At 43.0% G+C, this 17214-nt stretch overlaps 1 protein-coding gene across 1 annotated transcript in view; it reads right to left on the bottom strand.

The window, feature by feature from the left end:
* Positions 1-848: 848 nt before the first annotated feature.
* Positions 849-17214, bottom strand: part of LOC117505948 (G-protein coupled receptor family C group 6 member A-like) — a 30570-nt gene continuing 14204 nt past the window's right edge. Inside the window, exons 2-3 of the mRNA XM_034165484.1 lie at positions 916-1210; positions 849-863 (exon numbers count right to left, since the gene is read on the bottom strand). Of these exons, the coding sequence (XP_034021375.1) occupies positions 849-863; positions 916-1210 (310 nt within the window). The remainder of the gene's footprint in view (positions 864-915; positions 1211-17214) is intronic.

The following is a 17214-nucleotide window of genomic DNA, read 5'->3' as shown; positions in this document are numbered from 1 at the left end:
GCCTGGTCGGGCGCCAGGAGGCGCCCGTTGAGGGGGGGGGTCCTGTTGTGTGGGCCGCTGAAGAGGAGGTACTGCTGGCCCACCACCACCAGAGGGCGCCCTGCCTGGAGTGCGGGCTCCAGGCACCAGAGGGCACTGCCGCCTCACAGGAGCAGCCGGGGTGACAGCTGTCACTTATCACCGGCGACAGCTGTCATCAATCATCGGATCGACAGTGGTATATCAGCAAGACGGCATCTCCACCTCATTGCCGAGATATCGCCAGCAGTACCAGATCCGACACGAGGAGGCAGTGGCCACCTGGGAGTTCGGGACTTGGCGGCTCCAGTATTCCCGGGGTTCGGTGGCGGAGGAAACCGTGTGGTTCCGGTTCGACTTCGGACTGACGTCTCCTATCTTCGAGCCTGCCCACATGACATTTTGTATTTGAGCTTATCTAATATTGTAATCTGTTGTTGTTGTGCACTTTCACAACAGTAAAGTGTTGTATTTGGCTTTATCCATTGTCCGTTCATTTGCGCCCCCTGTTGTGGGTCCTTGCTCTCACACTTTCACAACAGTTACTCCATGTATACTACAGGATGCAGGATGCACGATTAACCTGAAACTCGGTGCGATACAAAAAATTCTCACACGAATGAAAAATCATCTGAAAAAGGGCCAAAACTCGCACAGTGTAAGCCCACCTTAAGTACTGAATGCTTGTTAGTAGTTGCAAGTGTACCAAAGACAATACTGGAATTTACTGGTTATCAGTTATCTGTAAATTCCAATGGTTTATCAGTTTATCTTTATCAAAGATAACTTTTAAGTTATCTGATTATCTGTTATCAAAGTAAATTTTTTGGTTATCTGTGCCCACACTGCTCACCACAAATGCAGACATACAACCATCGTACTAAAATTCTCACTTACTTGAGGGATCATTGGAAGTGTCAGCTGCCTGGCAATTGCGATGGAAATCTCAGAGTATGAAGCTCCGACCACAGCTATGACTGGCTGCTCACAAGAGGAGATGTTGGTTCTTCTGTTGCAGATGGCCTGTTGGATGAGGTCTGCTGTGGCTCTTAGTCCAGTGGTGACATCACCACAGGAGTCATGAATTTGGTAGCCCAGAGTGATGTTAATGTCAGCCAGCAGAGGGGATTTATTCATGGTCTCTATGGCATTAATCATAGCCACAGCCTTTGCAAGTCCTTTTGGACCAAACCTGTTAGAACAGCAGGTATGATGGGTTTGAGTTAAAGTTTTCGCACCCCCTGCACCCCCACCAGTGGCGGCTCCTGAAAAATTTCTCAGAGGGGCAATTTTTCTGATAATGATTAAGGTGACCCATTCAGTAAAATATATTAAGCAAGACGATTGTATCAATTTGTTGTTAGTTGACATACAGCAATACCTCCATTAGATGGCAGTATACAACACAAAGATTTCCACCTCTAGCTATTTACCTTATTCAGCCCCGCCCACTTTAACAACAGAGGCATTTCCGTTTTGTCTTAGGACTTCCGGTGAGCCGTGTTTTCAATACAGAAACATGGGTAGAAACAAAAACCTTTTTGAAAAGCTCAAAGGGATCGACTCTGGTGGACGTGCTGGTTGCTTCTGATGGGCCTAATCTCCTCACCGTGAAGGGAAGTGCTTTCTTCTGTTTTTAATGGTCTCTAAATTTCTCGTGTTGTTTTGTTCAGGTTAATCCTGATTTAATCCAATTTATCCACAGTACTGCTGCGCACCGGCCTCTCTTCCTGTTTACTCATCATTGTCACCCAACTCGAGTGAAAATTCCTGGACTGGATTACTTTGCAGCTGACCTGGGTTCAGTTTTGAGCTCGTTTTTGCTGCCTCCTTTCTCGGTGTGATATGGACTTATTCCCATTCGAAATGGAGATGGGGATGAATTGTGTGCTGCTGTTCTTGCTTCTCGTCACACTCTGCTTATTGACTTTATGCAGTTCCGGCGTGGGCTCCCACGGGAATGAAAAATCCTGTCCGGTGCTTCCTTAGCTGGATGCAGTTTACAGGGGGATGATTGTACCCGGTAGTACGGACTCAATACAGAGTGTTAGAACTGGCAAGATAAGATAAGGTGTTTTGTTGCTTTATTACTGTTGATTTCTGGGAATGTCCAGCCCAACCCAGGTCCAGAGTCTGCAACAACTTTTGACACCCCAGCTGATTTTAAATTAAGATCGGGTCTTGGTTTGTTTCATTTGAACACTTTTCGCAGTCTGATTGCTAAAATGGACATGGTTCGCATTTGGGCACATTCAACTGATGTAGATGTCATTGTCTTATCTCAAACTTGGCTCAGCAAGTCCATTTCTGACAATGATATCCATATTGATGGTTATAACATGTATAGGACTGACTGCCTCAAAAGAGGTGGGGGTGTTGCAATCTTTTCTAAGAAGAAATTTAAGGTGAATGTACTACTTTCTAAGGCAGTAAGCAAGCAGTTTGAGTTTTTAGCACTGGATCTTGAGGTTTCAAAATCTCTACATATAACTGTTGTTGGATGTTATAGGACACCATCAGCTGAAAGTGGAGCATAAGTATTTGACCCCCTACCAACCAGCAAGAATTCTGGCTCACACAGACCTGTTAATTTTTCTTTAAGAAGCCCTCTTATTCTGCACTCTTTACCTGTATTAATTGCACCTGTTTGAACTTGTTACCTGTATAAAAGACACCTTTTCGCACACTCAATCAGTCACACTTCAACCTGTCCACCATAACCAAGACCAAAGAGCTGTCTAAGGACACCAGGGACAAAACTGTAGATCTGCACAAGACTGGGATAGACTACAGGACAACAGGCAAGCAGCTTGGTAGAAGACAACAACTGTTATGATTATTTATTAGAAAGTGGAAGAAACACAAGATGACTGTCAGTCTCCTTCGGTCTGGGATTCCATGCAAGATCTCAGTTTGTGGGGTGAGGATGATTCTGAGAAAGCTCAAAATTACACAGGAGGACCTGGTCAATGACCTGAAGAGAGCTGGGACCACAATCACAAAGATTAACATTAGTAACACATGATGCTGTCATGGTTTAAAATCCTGCAGGGCAGCAAGGTACCCCTGCTCAAGCCAGCACATGTCCAGGCCCATTTGAAGTTCACCAGTGACCATCTGGATGATCCAGAGGAGGCATGGGAGAAGGTCATGTGGTCAGATGAGACAAGAATAGAGCTTTTTGGAATCAACTCCACTTACCATGTTTAGAGGATGAGAACAACCCCAAGAAAACCATCCCAACCGTGAAGCATGGGGGTGGAAACATCATACTCTGGGGGTGCTCTTCTGCAAAGGGGACAGGACGACTGTACTGTATTGAAGGGATGATGGATGGGGTCATGTATTGCGAGATTTTGGCAAACAACCTCCTTCCCTCAGTAAGAGCACTGAAGATGGGTCATGGCTAGGTCTTCCAGCATGACAATGACCCCAAACACACAGCCAGGGCAACTAAGGAGGGGCTCCGTAAGAAGCATTTCAAGGTCCTGGAGTGGCCTGGCCAGTCTCCAGACCTGAACTCAATAGAAAATCTTTGGAGGGAGCTGAATCTCCAAACCTGAAAATTCTAGAGAAGATCTGTATGGAGGAGTGGACCAAAATCCCTGCTGCAGTGTGTGAAAACCTGGTGAAAAACTACAGGAAACATTTGACCTCTGTAATTGCAAACAAAGGCTACCGTACCAAATATTAACAGTGATTTTCAAAAGGTGTTCAAACACTTATTTGCAGCAGTAACATAAAAATTATTAAAAAATCATACATTGTGATTTCCGGATTTTTTTTTTTTTTTTTTTTTTTTTTAGATTATGTCTCTCACAGTGAACATGCACCTAAGATGAAAATTTCAGACCCCTCCATGATTTCTAAGTGGAAGAACTTGCAAAATCACGGGGTGTTCAAATACTTATTTTCCTCACTGTATCTTGGGATTTTAGTTGATGACAGTCTCTCTTTGACACCTCACACCCAGCAGCTGGCAAAGAGACTGAAATTGAAATCAGGTTTATACTTTAGAATCAAGTCTTGTCTGTCATTTGAGGCCAAAAAGAGATTGGTTCCATCTACTTTTATGTCTGTGTTGGATTACGGTGATGTAATCTACATGAATGCTTCTGTTCAAAGCCTGCGTGTTTTAGATTCCGTTTATCATGGTGCCTTAAGGTTTGTCACCAACTTAAAATCTCTTACTCATCATTGTTTGTTGTATTCTCTTGTTGGTTGGTCAGATCTGTCTTCTCGAAGAAAAAGCCACTGGCATCTTTTAATTTACAAATGTATTTTAGGCCTGCTTCCCTTGTATCTCCAGTTTTTTTTATCAGCACAAAAGCCGCAGGTAGTTATAGTCTGCGCTCCCAAGATCTGCTGTGGCTGTCTGTTGCTAAGGTCAGAACAAAACGGGGAAAGAAGGCTTTTAAACTCGACGCGCCCTTCACCTGGAACAACTTACAAAATGACCTGCAACTTCAGGAGCTGGTGTCTTTAAACACTTTTAAAGCACTACTACATGACTTGGAGGCTGAAACATCAGTCTGTAGATGCTTGGACAGATGATCACATGATGCTTATTTTTAACAACATGTTTCATTACATTAGTTGACTGTAAAAATCTGCCTATCCAAGAAAAGCTCTTCTTCCTAAGAAAATATGTCGGCGGTTCAGCTAAGAAGGCTATAGAAGGCCATTTTCATGTTGGAACAGACACAGCGTATTGTAATGCCTGGGAAATACTTGACAACAGATTTGGAAATCCATTTGTGATAGGCAAGTCGTATCGAGATAAGATTCAGTCATGGCCTAAAATCACATCCAAAGACAGTAAAGACCTACGTGAGTTCACAGATGTCCTGAGCAGTGTGGAGTCAGCCATGCCCTATGTGCAAGGTTTGCAAGTTTTAAATGATTGTGGGAAAAATCAGAGAATAGCAGCAAAGCTACCTGATTGGCTAAGTGCACGATGGAACAGAAGAGATGAAAACAGAATGTTCCCTGATTTTAGTTCTGATTTAGTTCTCTACTTTTAAGATTAGGCTTAAAACTTTCCTTTTTGCTAAAGCTTATAGTTAGGGCTGGATCAGGTGACCCTGAACCATCCCTTAGTTATGCTGCTATAGACGTAGACTGCTGGGGGGTTCCCATGTTTCTTTCTCTTTTTGCTCTGTATGCACCACTCTGCATTTAATCATTAGTGATCGATCTCTGCTCCCCTCCACAGCATGTCTTTTTCCTGGTTCTCTCCCTCAGCCCCAACCAGTCCCAGCAGAAGACTGCCCCTCCCTGAGCCTGGTTCTGCTGGAGGTTTCTTCCTGTTAAAAGGGAGTTTTTCCTTCCCACTGTAGCCAAGTGCTTGCTCACAGGGGGTCGTTTTGACCGTTGGGGTTTTACATAATTATTGTATAGCCTTGCCTTACAATATAAAGCGCCTTGGGGCAACTGTTTGTTGTGATTTGGGCTATATAAAAAAATTGATTGATTGATTGAATGATTGATTTTGTGAAATTTCTTAATGCGACGTTTGCACATAACGACGACAAGTCACGAATGCCACAAAGAACACATTCTTGGCTGCTGATCACGAATGTGATGATTCGGGGCAGAGGCGTCAGGTTTCCTCAGGAACTGCTGCAACCTGTTACCACACGTTACGATTAATGGCACATGTTGCCGGAGAATTATCAGGAACCATTACGCACAGTCAAGAATAGTGTTCTGCATTGTTACGCGCTATCGCGCGTAACAGTGCATCGTTAAGTTCTGTCACGTTGTGAACAAGGTGAATTGTCTCCACACACACACACCCATATTCATCCAACCGAATTCAGATCGCTCCAGTATTTCAGAGAACTTTGTGACTGCATGCGTAGTTGGGCTCTGTGCCATGGAGAGAGAGGAGGAGGAGGACAGAGCCAGATGTGTGGCTTCATGTGGCTCTCGTCTGGTGCATTTCCCCAAACATCAGGCACATGCAGCAGGTGGCACACCTGCAGGAGCGCGCTGAAGAGCACTGAAATTTGACTTTTAGCCGACTTGGTGTGAGCAATCAAACAATGTTGTGCAGCGCAGGGTTTAATTGTGCGCGCGCTTCTTCCTCCGCCGAACTGGAGGAGGTGCAGAGATGTCTGGCTGCACGTGAGTCTCCTCTCGCTCCTCTGGTTCAGACTCGTTCTCCTGCTCATCGGTTACAACAGCAGGTGGAACACCTGCAGGAGCATCCTGAGGAGCTTCAGCAGGAACTGTGGACCGACATTTGGAGCCGAGTTTAATTGTGCGCACGTGACAGAAAACTGATTTGTCGTGGCGCGCAGTGAAATGTGACGCCGCGTTACAAGTCGTGTCAAAACTTGACAGTTTCCGTCTCACTTCGTAATAACGCGTGACAGTTTAGGCTCTAAGAACCATCACAGGAACCACTACGAATATTGTCACGTTCTATTAAGGATCAATACTGATCAAGACGGATCAATACGCTCAGTTGCGTCCTCCACGACATGAGACGAAATGAGGGTGGTGTGTGACATTCATGGAAGATTTTTTGACAGGCAAAAACATGCTCCACGAATATCACGCACCAACACGCACTATTAAGAAACATATTCAGATGTGTTAAGTCACACTGAGAATGTCAGGAATGTGTCACGAATGACAGAAAAAATGACATTCGTAACGCGTCTTGCTTATGTGTAAACGCACCTTAACAAAGAAGCAAGAATTGTATGCAACCCTATCACCTCTCTGCACGCAATAAAGATCAGATAAGCATCTGTTCAAAGACAAGTCAAGAAGAAAAACCATGTTGGATGTTAAAACATTCAGCACTACAGGTGAACATCACGTGTCTTTTGTAAGAAACCTGGTCACACTCTTCACACGTGTCGAAAGATTATGGAAAGGTCAGTTGAGGACAGGGTTAAATTTGTGCAGTCTGAAAAACTGTGCTTTGGCTGCCTTAAATCCGGTCATAACTCCAAAAACTGTACCTCCAGAAGTGTGTATGACAAGTGTCAAAAGCCTCATCCAAGTTGTCTTCATCAAGACAGAGACAAAAGAGGAAAAGAACAAAAATCAAGGAATATTCAAGAACAATCAAAGATTAATCTGGATACAGTAAAGGTGTCTGAAACACAAGAAGAAGAATCCATTAAGTTACATCCAACAGAGTTGTACAAGGATCAAAAGGTTGTACTCCCTCAGTCATTCCAGTGTATGTTTCGACTGTGGATGAACCAGAGAAGGAAAGACTTGTGTATGCTTTACTGGACACTCAAAGCGACACGACTTTCATTATGAAAGACACAGCTGAGTCACTTAATGCCAAAACTGAGCCAGTCAAACTTCAAATTTCCACAATGACATCTAAAACAAAGGTTGTTTCAAGTCACAAGTTAAAAGATCTACAAGTAAGAGGCATGTACTCTGAAACAAGAATCAAGTTGCCTACAACCTATACCACAGATTATATTCCTGCCAATAGGTCGCATATCCCATCAAGCAAAAGTACAGCGAACTGGTCTCATCTGAACCATCTGTCAAAAGAAATGGCTCCCATGCTCATAATTGTGAAGTTGGACTGTTGATTGGATATAATTGTCCTCAAGCTTTACTCCCTCTAGAAGTGGTCAGTAGTGAAGCAGACCAGCCATTTGCACAAAAATCCCAGCTTGGGTGTAGCATCATCGGTTACAGCAATTCTGAAGGTGTGTATGAAGATGAAATTTAAGTAAGCCATCGTGTTATTGTTAAACAAGTCTTACCGGCTTTAGAACCCACACATAAGCTTAAAACTGAAGTCCACTTTGTGAGTACAAACAAAGTCAAAGAAATAACAACTCCAGCAGAGATAATCAAACACCCTCGTAGGGGTGTTGTGCCATTTTAGGAAAGCACATGTGGCTATCATGTGTGACATAGAACGCTTGTTCCACCAATTCCATGTTTTCCCACAAGATCAAGGTTTTCCCACTGGACCAATTCCAAAGTCGTTCTTGGTTATATCAACAATGACGCAAGACGATTTCATGTATTCGTTGCCAACAGAATACAGAGAATCAGGTCAAGTCAATGGCGATACATAGCCTCAGAACAAATTCCTGCTGATCATGCATCACGTGGAGTCATGACAAAGGAACTAGTAGAGTCAAACTGGTTCACAGGACCAAATTTCTTAAAGCAAAAGGAACTACAAATGGAAGATCTCCATGTGAAAGAGATTAGTTCTCAAAATCCAGAACTCAAAGTCACACGAGTCTTCACTGTCAATGCTAAGGAAGAGAAACCCATTTTACAACATCTAGAAAAATTGTCAGATTGGACAAAGACTGTGAAAGCTATTGCAAGATTAAAGAGACGTGCAAAGTATGCAAAGAACACAAAAGAAATGTCTAACAAAAGCACTTCCCTGGAAGAAAGGAAAGAAGCCGAGGAGTTCATTATTCGCACAGTGCAAAGTGAAGCATTTTGAACAGAAATTCAGTCCCTCAAAAGTAAAAAGGAAGTTAAGACATCAGACTCCAAACTAAACCAGTCGGCTCCTTTCCTGGACAACTGCGGTGTTCTGAGGGTGGGAGGCAGACTAACTAAAGCATCACTCCATCCCAACATCAAGCACCTAGTCATCCTGCCAAAGGAGCATCATGTTTCACGTCTACTCATCAAACATTTCCATGAGAAGATACATCATCAAGGTCGGGGGATGACAGTCAATGAAATACGCACTAATGGCATATGGATAATTGGCTGCAGTACAGAAGTGTCATCATTCATATGTAAATGTGTCAAATGCAGAAAATACAGGAAACATAATCAAGAACAGAGAATGGGCAATCTGCCATCAGAAAGATTGGAAGCCACCTGTCCATTTACATACAGCGGTATGGATTGCTTCGGACCATTCTGTGTAAAAGAAGGGAGGAAGGAAGTAAAGAGATATGGACTGTTGTTTACATGTAACAGTATGTGCTCGACAGCTATCCACTTAGAACAGGGGTAGGCAACCTGTTCCAGAAAGAGCCATGAGGGTGCAGGTTTTCTTTGCAGCCGCTGACTCCACCAGGTGATTTTACTGATTAATATCACTTTGAGCAGATGGAATCAGTTAATCAGTGAAATCACCTGGTGGAGTCAGTGGCTGCAAAGAAAACCTGCACCCTCATGGCTCTTTCTGGAACAGGTTGCCTACCCCTGACTTAGAAGTTCTGGATGACCTTAGCACAGACTGTTTCCTCAATGCACTTCATTGCTTTATTGCATACGTGGCAACATCAGTCAACTACATTGTGATCAAGGCACGAATTTCATCGGTGCAAGGAATGAGCTTTTAACCCAAATAACTCAAGAGAAAGTGAAAGAACTGGGTTTAAGTTTTGTATTCAACCCATCTGCTTCAAGTCACATGGACGGTGTCTGGGAGAGACAGAATCATACAGTAAGAAATGTCCTAAGATCCATTCTCAAACAGTCAGCTTCAAGATTAGACACTTCACCATGGAGAACATTTATGTATGAAGCCATGGCAATAGTGAACAGTCGACCGCTAACTGCAGAATGCATCAACAACCTGGTAGGACCAGAGCCGTTGACACCAAACTACATCTTGACAATGAAAGCAGCAGTTATCTTACCACCACCTGGAGAAGTCGTCAAAGAAGATCTGTACCTGCAGAAAAGATGGAAAAGAGTGCAGTATTTGGCAAATGTATTCTGGACCAGATGGTGGAAGGAATATCTGTTAAACCTGCAACAGAGAAGTAAATGGAATAAAAACAGAAGAAATGTGAGGATAAATGACATTGTTCTTCTACAAGAGAACTGTGTTCCAAGGAACGAGTGGAAGCTTGCCAAAGTTGTGTAAGTCACACCAGGAGATGACGGCAGAGTCAGAAAGGTCAAGCTCCTCATCAGTGACTCTACTCGAGATAAGAATTATGTATTATTGTATTAGAAAGGCCTATACATAAGACTGTAATTTTACTTGAAGCGGAGTAAGGTCTAAGTAATGTGTATTTGTTTATGTTTGCTAAGTTCATGGCTGCATTAATTTCTGTTTGATCACATACTGAAGCACTAGTGTGATGGTGGGAGTGTGGCAGCAGTTGAAATTTGTCACTGGACAATATGTTTCGCCACTAGGTGGAGCCTTTGCACCACAAATGCATTAAGACTACTTATCAGATGCATTTATTTTCGTGTATATTTGTTTATTTTTACATTTCTTTTATATTGTATAACTGAAGAGGCAGTTATATTTTGTTTCTTAGTGAAATTAAAATTGTTACTTTATTTAGTTTTGTCCAAGTAATTGAAAAAGGTCGCTTCCTGTTTGACGGTAAGGGAAAAAAAAAAAACAGTTGAGGAAGACGTTTAGAACGTCTAAACGTTTCTCGTTTTAGAAGCTATACAGGAAGAAATAAATGAGCCATTTAAGCTTCCGGTTTGTCCACTAGCAGGCCAAAGCGGTATGTGTGCTTTTCTTAGTTTCCAAATCATTTGTTTAAAATCACCTGAGATTCATTGTTTGTATATCACTTGTTTCACCAGGGGCCTGTACTACAAAGCGGGGTTACTGGCTTATCAGGGTAACTTCGGGAGTAAGTTGATGACGTGTGGAGCAACTTCCCGGTTAACCCGTACTACGAAAGGTGGATAGGTTTTGATCGAGGTATGCTGCCACGACAACTTACGCTGTGTGCCAAACCTGCTCCGAGCATGTTATGTTCTAGGTTAGCTTGAGGTTTTCGCTTAACCATTCCCTTTATAAGTACCGTCCATCCACCTGCATCACTACGAAGACAATGCCGGCCTACCTGGATGATCCATTTGATATTGGAGCACAAATTGTGAGGGGCTCTCTTCGCAGGGTGAGGGTTTTTAAAGACCACCGGAATCCGCTGACATAGCCGGACGATATTCTCTATGAAAGATATAGATCCTCAGCCGAGGGAATTCGTTATCTTTGTCAGCTGATCGGGCCAGAAGTCTGTAACATCACCCATCATACACTGTAATAAAAGACTGTTGTTTTTACAGGAAAACGCTGGCAGCTGTGGTCACCAGGGAATTCCTGTAAAAAATACAGCGGTTAAATGTACAAAAAAAAAGAGCTCTTGTTTGTAGATTTAACAGTTCCCTTAATGGGAGTTAGCCGTGGTTCATTCACTGTAAATCCATATACATATTATGTCTGTAATGTTATCTACTGTGCTGTTGTGTTTTACAGGAATTATTATTTATTTTCTTATAGTTTATGCTTATTATTTTTCCTCTTTGTGAGAAGAGGAGGTTTTAGAAAGAAAGACTTGTTGTCTGCATTCTTCATGATTGAGCAAACTATTTTTCATTTTGCCTTATCCTGCTTTAACGAGCCACAAGGCTCATGTTGCAGGAATGGAAGGTTTCAGCCGTTACCTTGCTTTGCTATCACCCTCTTGCAGACATGACTCGTGTAACCTCTCCCGACTGTCCTTGTTTGTTTTTTCTCATGTTGATGAACTAAATAAAAGGCTGGGTCAGAGGAGGGGATTTTAGGAGAGCTTTGCTTGTTCTCCTCCTTTGCACAGAGCAAAAAAAAAATATATATATATTTGTCTCTCTCTGACTGGTTTCTTTTCAGTGTTTGTGCCTCTCATTTCTTTAAAAACAGGGTGCAAACCCAACAGTTTTTTCTTGGCGCCCAACGTGGGGCGTCGACAGATCTTCTCGAGCGAACGGAGGGAGACACGCCGTAGACCGTGCACAGCCGATTCCACTAGAGGGATCGAAGGAAAGTCCTGAGGAGTGAATTCTCCATCGGGCCGGTGACTATAGACGTCCACCTCCGCTCGCCGCAGTAGATTGACGATGCCTCCGAACCAAATGAGGGGCGCAACAAATTAACGTAAGTAATTACTGCCTGCCTGTGAGGAAAATATGTTGAGGAGGGGTTCGAGTCCCCATCCAGAATAAAGTGCGGGGGAGGGAGTTAGAGTCTCCGGTCCTGCCGGCACATTTGGCGGAGGGGTTCGAGTCCCCATCCGGAATAAAGTGCGGGGGAGGGAGTTAGAGTCTCCGGTCCTGCCGGCACAGGTGGCGGAGGGGTTCGAGTCCCCATCCGGCTGAGAAATACAGGAGGAGTAAGAATAAATTTCAGGAGAAGCAGTTAGAGAGACGTGAATTAATTGATTATTTCAAAAGTGAAACTAAGTGTGTTTGTGGTATGAATGAGAGAAAATTCTGTTTTTGTTTTGTTGTAAGGATTTTGTTGTGTTATTTATGTCTTGATATAAAATGATTTATTATTATTATTATTTTTTTTTTTTAAGATGAGGGCTTGTCTGTAATTGCAATCATTGATGAAATCTGTAATTTATTTTGTATATGTGTGAGAGTTGGAGCGGTTGTGGGAGTGTGTGTGTGTGTGTGTGTGTGTGTGTGTGTGTGTGTGTGTGTGTGTGTGTGTGTGTGTGTGTGTGTGTGTGTGTGTGTGTGTGTGTGTGTGTGACAGTGTCGGACTGTATGTGTGGTATTGTTTGACTGAGTATTCCTTAGTAATAATAAAAGAATGAGACTGTGAGTGACTGAAGCATGGACAGCTTGATATCCCATTTTATCAGGGGATAAAAGTGGAGCCATTGTCTGCAAAGTAGGTCATTTTAAGTCCATATGCACCACACTCACATATTCCCGACGAGTCTGCAAAGAGGGGGATTCCAAGGAAGGTCCGCCCCACGGGGTAGAAGCTTGACCTGAACTTTGCAGAGTGAAGGGGAATAGGTGAACAACATGGGAAACACATGCACAGAAAATAAGCCCCTATTTCAGGGCGACGAAAAATACATGCACAAACGCAATCCGGAAAATATGAAGTACATAACTAAATGGAAAAAGAAATATGGCTTTTCAGGTAAATTGGTTATGCCAGATTGTGAAGGTTTGGTGTTAAAACTTACGGCAGCAGCAGCAAATAAAAAGGGTAACAGGAAAGCAAGAAAAGAAGGAGAAATAGAGTGTGCAAAAGTATGGCTCAGTGAAGCACGGATGAGAGTAGAGGCCATAAAGAGGAAGAAAAACCTGTGATGACTCTAAAGGTAAATGGACAGGACATGGATTTTCTCTGTGACACAGGAGCATGTAGGACAGTGATAACAGACAGACCTCCCGGAACTAAATTTGCAAAAGAAGTCGTTTGGGTAAAATCTGCAAATGGACAGGTGAATTCAGAGAAAATATTGAAGTTTGTCAGTTTTGAAGATCCTGAAACGAACCAAACTGCTTGTGTCTCTGTGGTTTATTCGCCCCATTGTCCAGTAAATTTACTGGGACGAGATTTGATGACTGCCTTATCTATAGGAGTCACGCCAACAGTAGGTGGTATGAGAGCTGTGAGACAGCCCGCTACTGTATATACAAATTTGGCCCAGGCCTGGCAGTACTCTTTGGATCTGTCGGAGTTGAGACAAACTGAACAATTATTGGAGGAAGGTCTGATGACCTGTGAAAACAGAGAACACGTAGTAATGATGTCACCAAAAGATCTACACATAACTATGCTATTCATTCCACAAAAGGATGAAAGGTATGGAGCAGGATTTCTGAAAATTCCATCAGAATTACAGACAGTAGTACACCTATACACAGACAGAAAAACCACCTCTGTGTGTAGTGTAGTGCTGACCCAAAGTGCAGACAAATGGTACAGAGGAAAACCTGAGGCTGTGCCGCATATTTCACTGACAAGGGCAGACACTCAGTCCTGGAAGGACCTTGGAGGAATTTCTAAAATAGCTGAGGAAGCGACTGATTGGCACGAAGCAGATGCAGTGTCGGTGTGGGATTTCAGTCCATCCACAGGCTTGTATCGGAAATACATGTTTGTAAGTGCTTGGACGACACCGGTGATACATGAAGTAGATCTGGACGATTGAAATTTAACAACATCTGTGTTGTTGACACAGGAAGATGAGACTTTATTGGCCAAACTGCCTCCTCATCTCTGGGTGAATGCACCCACAGATGTAGGACTGTTGAAAAATATTCCGCCAGTCAAAATTAAGCCATGATCTGATTGGAGACCACGGATCAAACAATATCCGTTAAAACCTGAAGCAGAAAAAGGAATTGAACCGGTTATTGCAGAATTACTGGAAGCAGGAGTCATCAGGGAATGTTTAGATGCATCCTGTTATGTGTCGGACGCAGCTCGGAGAACCGACCAGCGTTTGAAGGACCCAGTATGAAATAAGCAGAGCACGGTACAAAGGCTAACTGAATTTAATACATAACAGTGAAAATGTAAGAACAGAAAGGTGCGGTCTGGCGTGGTGCACTCCCAGCAGCGCTAACGGTCCGGAGCCAGAAGCTGTTTCGGACCCAAGGACCCCGCCGACACCCCCCAGGTGGCCGCAAACAACCGAGTCTGTGAAAGAAGGAACCATTATGTGAGTCCACACTCTACACACAGAACACTTAAAGGTGTACAAACAGCAAACACTTCCTGGCTTGATTGCTGATCAGCTTCCAACCTGCGGGCATGGAACATCCAGTTCACAAAACTCCACCGCAGTGGAAGCTGATACATGACTAACAAACAGCTCAATACAATAAGGTGTGAGGGACACCACATTTACTGACTGTATAACTGTTAGTCACAAAATCTAACGTACCTCAGGAAGTGTGCTGACGAGCGTGAGACCTCACCCCCTCCTCTTTCACAGACTGTGCATCAAACCTGGACGTTTCTCAGCATCCGCTGCTGATGAGATGGCTCCCGAGATGACGATCTCACCCGTCTGGTCACAAGGTCGAGTCTCTGGCAAATACACACTGTGCACTCCAGTCTTAAATGCCAACATGCTCCAATCCATCCAGATGCACCTCAGCTGTGAGTCCTGACGAGTCGCAGGTGATCAGGGTGAGGTCCTGACAGCCTCAGCAACACAGCCACTCAGTCCCAAATGCACGCCACCTGGGAGGAAAACAAACAGACAAACAAACCGGCAGCCAGGCCCCCCCCCAGCCATATAACACATCCTGTAACACTCCAATATATCCTGTGAAAAAAGCAGACAATCAGAATTGGCGAATGGTACAAGACCTACGTGCAGTAAATGCTGCAGTAGAAACTAGTGCCCCTCTGGTACCAGACCCACATACGCTGCTAAATAGATTAAGTCCTGGAAACATGTACTTCTCTGTCATAGACATCAGTAATGCATTTTTCTCAGTACCTGTTCATCCAGACTCTCAATTTTGGTTTGCTTTTACATTTAAAGGGAAAAGATATACATATACAAGATTCCCTCAAGGTTTTGCTGACAGTCCGACCATTTTTACACAAGCAATAAATTGTTGCTTATCTTCATTTACTCCACCAGAAGATTCACAAATCTTGGTGTATGATGACATTTTGGTGGCAGGAAAGACAAAAAACAGCTGTACAAAATGTACTATGATGCTTTTGCAACATTTGGCAGAAACAGGAAGTAAAATTAAAAAGCAAAAGTTGCAGTTTGTGCAACCACAAGTGACTTATTTAGGCCATATCCTATCAGCTGAGGGGAAACGAATACAAGACGATCGAAAGCACGCTATTCTCAAAGCGCCTAAACCATCAACAAAAAAGGAAATGATGACTTTCTTAGGTATCTGTAATTATTGCAGAGCCTGGATTCCATGTTATGCAGAGAAGGTGCAGAAATTGCAGGATTTAATACACTCTATACCAATGACTATGAGTGACAAAATACAGTGGAATAAAGAAGCTGAAGAACAGTTTACAGCTCTTAAACAAGAACTTGTGAGTTCCACAGTATTATCTCTGCCCAATTATGCCAAGCCATTCACTCTCATGGTGGACACAAAACAGGGATTCATGTGTGCAGTCTTGCTACAACAACATGGTAATAAAAATAAACCAGTTGGCTATTATTCCAAACGTTTGGATACATTCTTATCGCCTGCTAGACAGATAGCATATACAGCAATGCTATTGTCTCAGCCATATATTACCATTGAAAGATGCAACACCTTGAATCCCGCCACGCTCCTACCTACTGAGACAGACGGTGAACCGCATGATTGTTTGGCAGACACACAGAAACAACAATTACCTCGACCAGACTTAACAGACGAACCATTTACAGATGGGCTACATTACTTTGTGGATGGCTCATGTTTCAAAGATCAGAAAGGACAGACATTAACAGGCTATGCTGTTGTTCAACTGCAACAGTTGTTATACTGTTATTGAAGCAAAACAGATTGATCATTTTAAATCAGCCCAAGCTGCAGAACTCATTGCATTAACCAGAGCTTGTATCTTGGCTAAAGGACAGAAACTGACAGTCTATACAGATAGTCAATATGCATTTTCAACAATTTGGTTCTTTGCAAAACAATGGCAACAAAGAGGTATGATAACCTCTACAGGGAAACCAGTGACACATGCAGGCTTACTCACAAATTTGCTAGAAGCAGTGACATTACCATCACACCTGGCATTATGTAAATACGCAGCCCACACCAGAGGTACAGATTTTGTCTCCAGAGGAAACTGCCTGGTAGACAAAATAGCGAAAGAAGCAGCAACTGGTCGATATGGCACTTCTTCTATTTACACAGCTCAGACAGACAATGAACCATTAATAGATTCTGACCTTTTATTGGATATGCAAAAACAGGCACCAGCGCAGGAACGACATTTGTGGTTGAAAAATGGGGCAACCCCAAACCCCAAAGGACTTTATTGTGTACATAACAAACCCATCCTACCCAAAAGCTTATTCAAAGCAGCCGCAATTGCGACGCATGGGTTAACGCATGTGTCGACAGGGGGGATGGTATTTATGGTAAACCAATACTTTACTACCTATGGATTTAATTTATACTCAAAAAATTTTTGTAAAGCCTATGTTACCTGATTGAAACACAACCCACAGGGAAATATAAGACCCCAGAGAGGACAATTCCCAAAACCACAGTATCCTTTTCAAATTGTTCATATGGACTTTATTGAACTAAATCGATGTGGACCTTATCAATACTGTCTAGTATTAATTGATGCCTTTTCAAAATGGGTAGAAATTGTTCCATCACAAAAAGCAGATGCTTTAACAGTAGCAAAAGCATTGTGTAAGACAATTATTCCGTATTATGGAATACCAGAGACATTGTACAGTGATAATGGAACACATTTTGTAAATGAAGTTGTACAAAGAGTAGCAGAAC

Source organism: Thalassophryne amazonica, unplaced genomic scaffold (assembly GCF_902500255.1).
Source record: "Thalassophryne amazonica unplaced genomic scaffold, fThaAma1.1, whole genome shotgun sequence".
Taxonomy (NCBI): domain Eukaryota; kingdom Metazoa; phylum Chordata; class Actinopteri; order Batrachoidiformes; family Batrachoididae; genus Thalassophryne; species Thalassophryne amazonica.
This window is presented reverse-complemented; position numbering and strand designations above follow the sequence as displayed.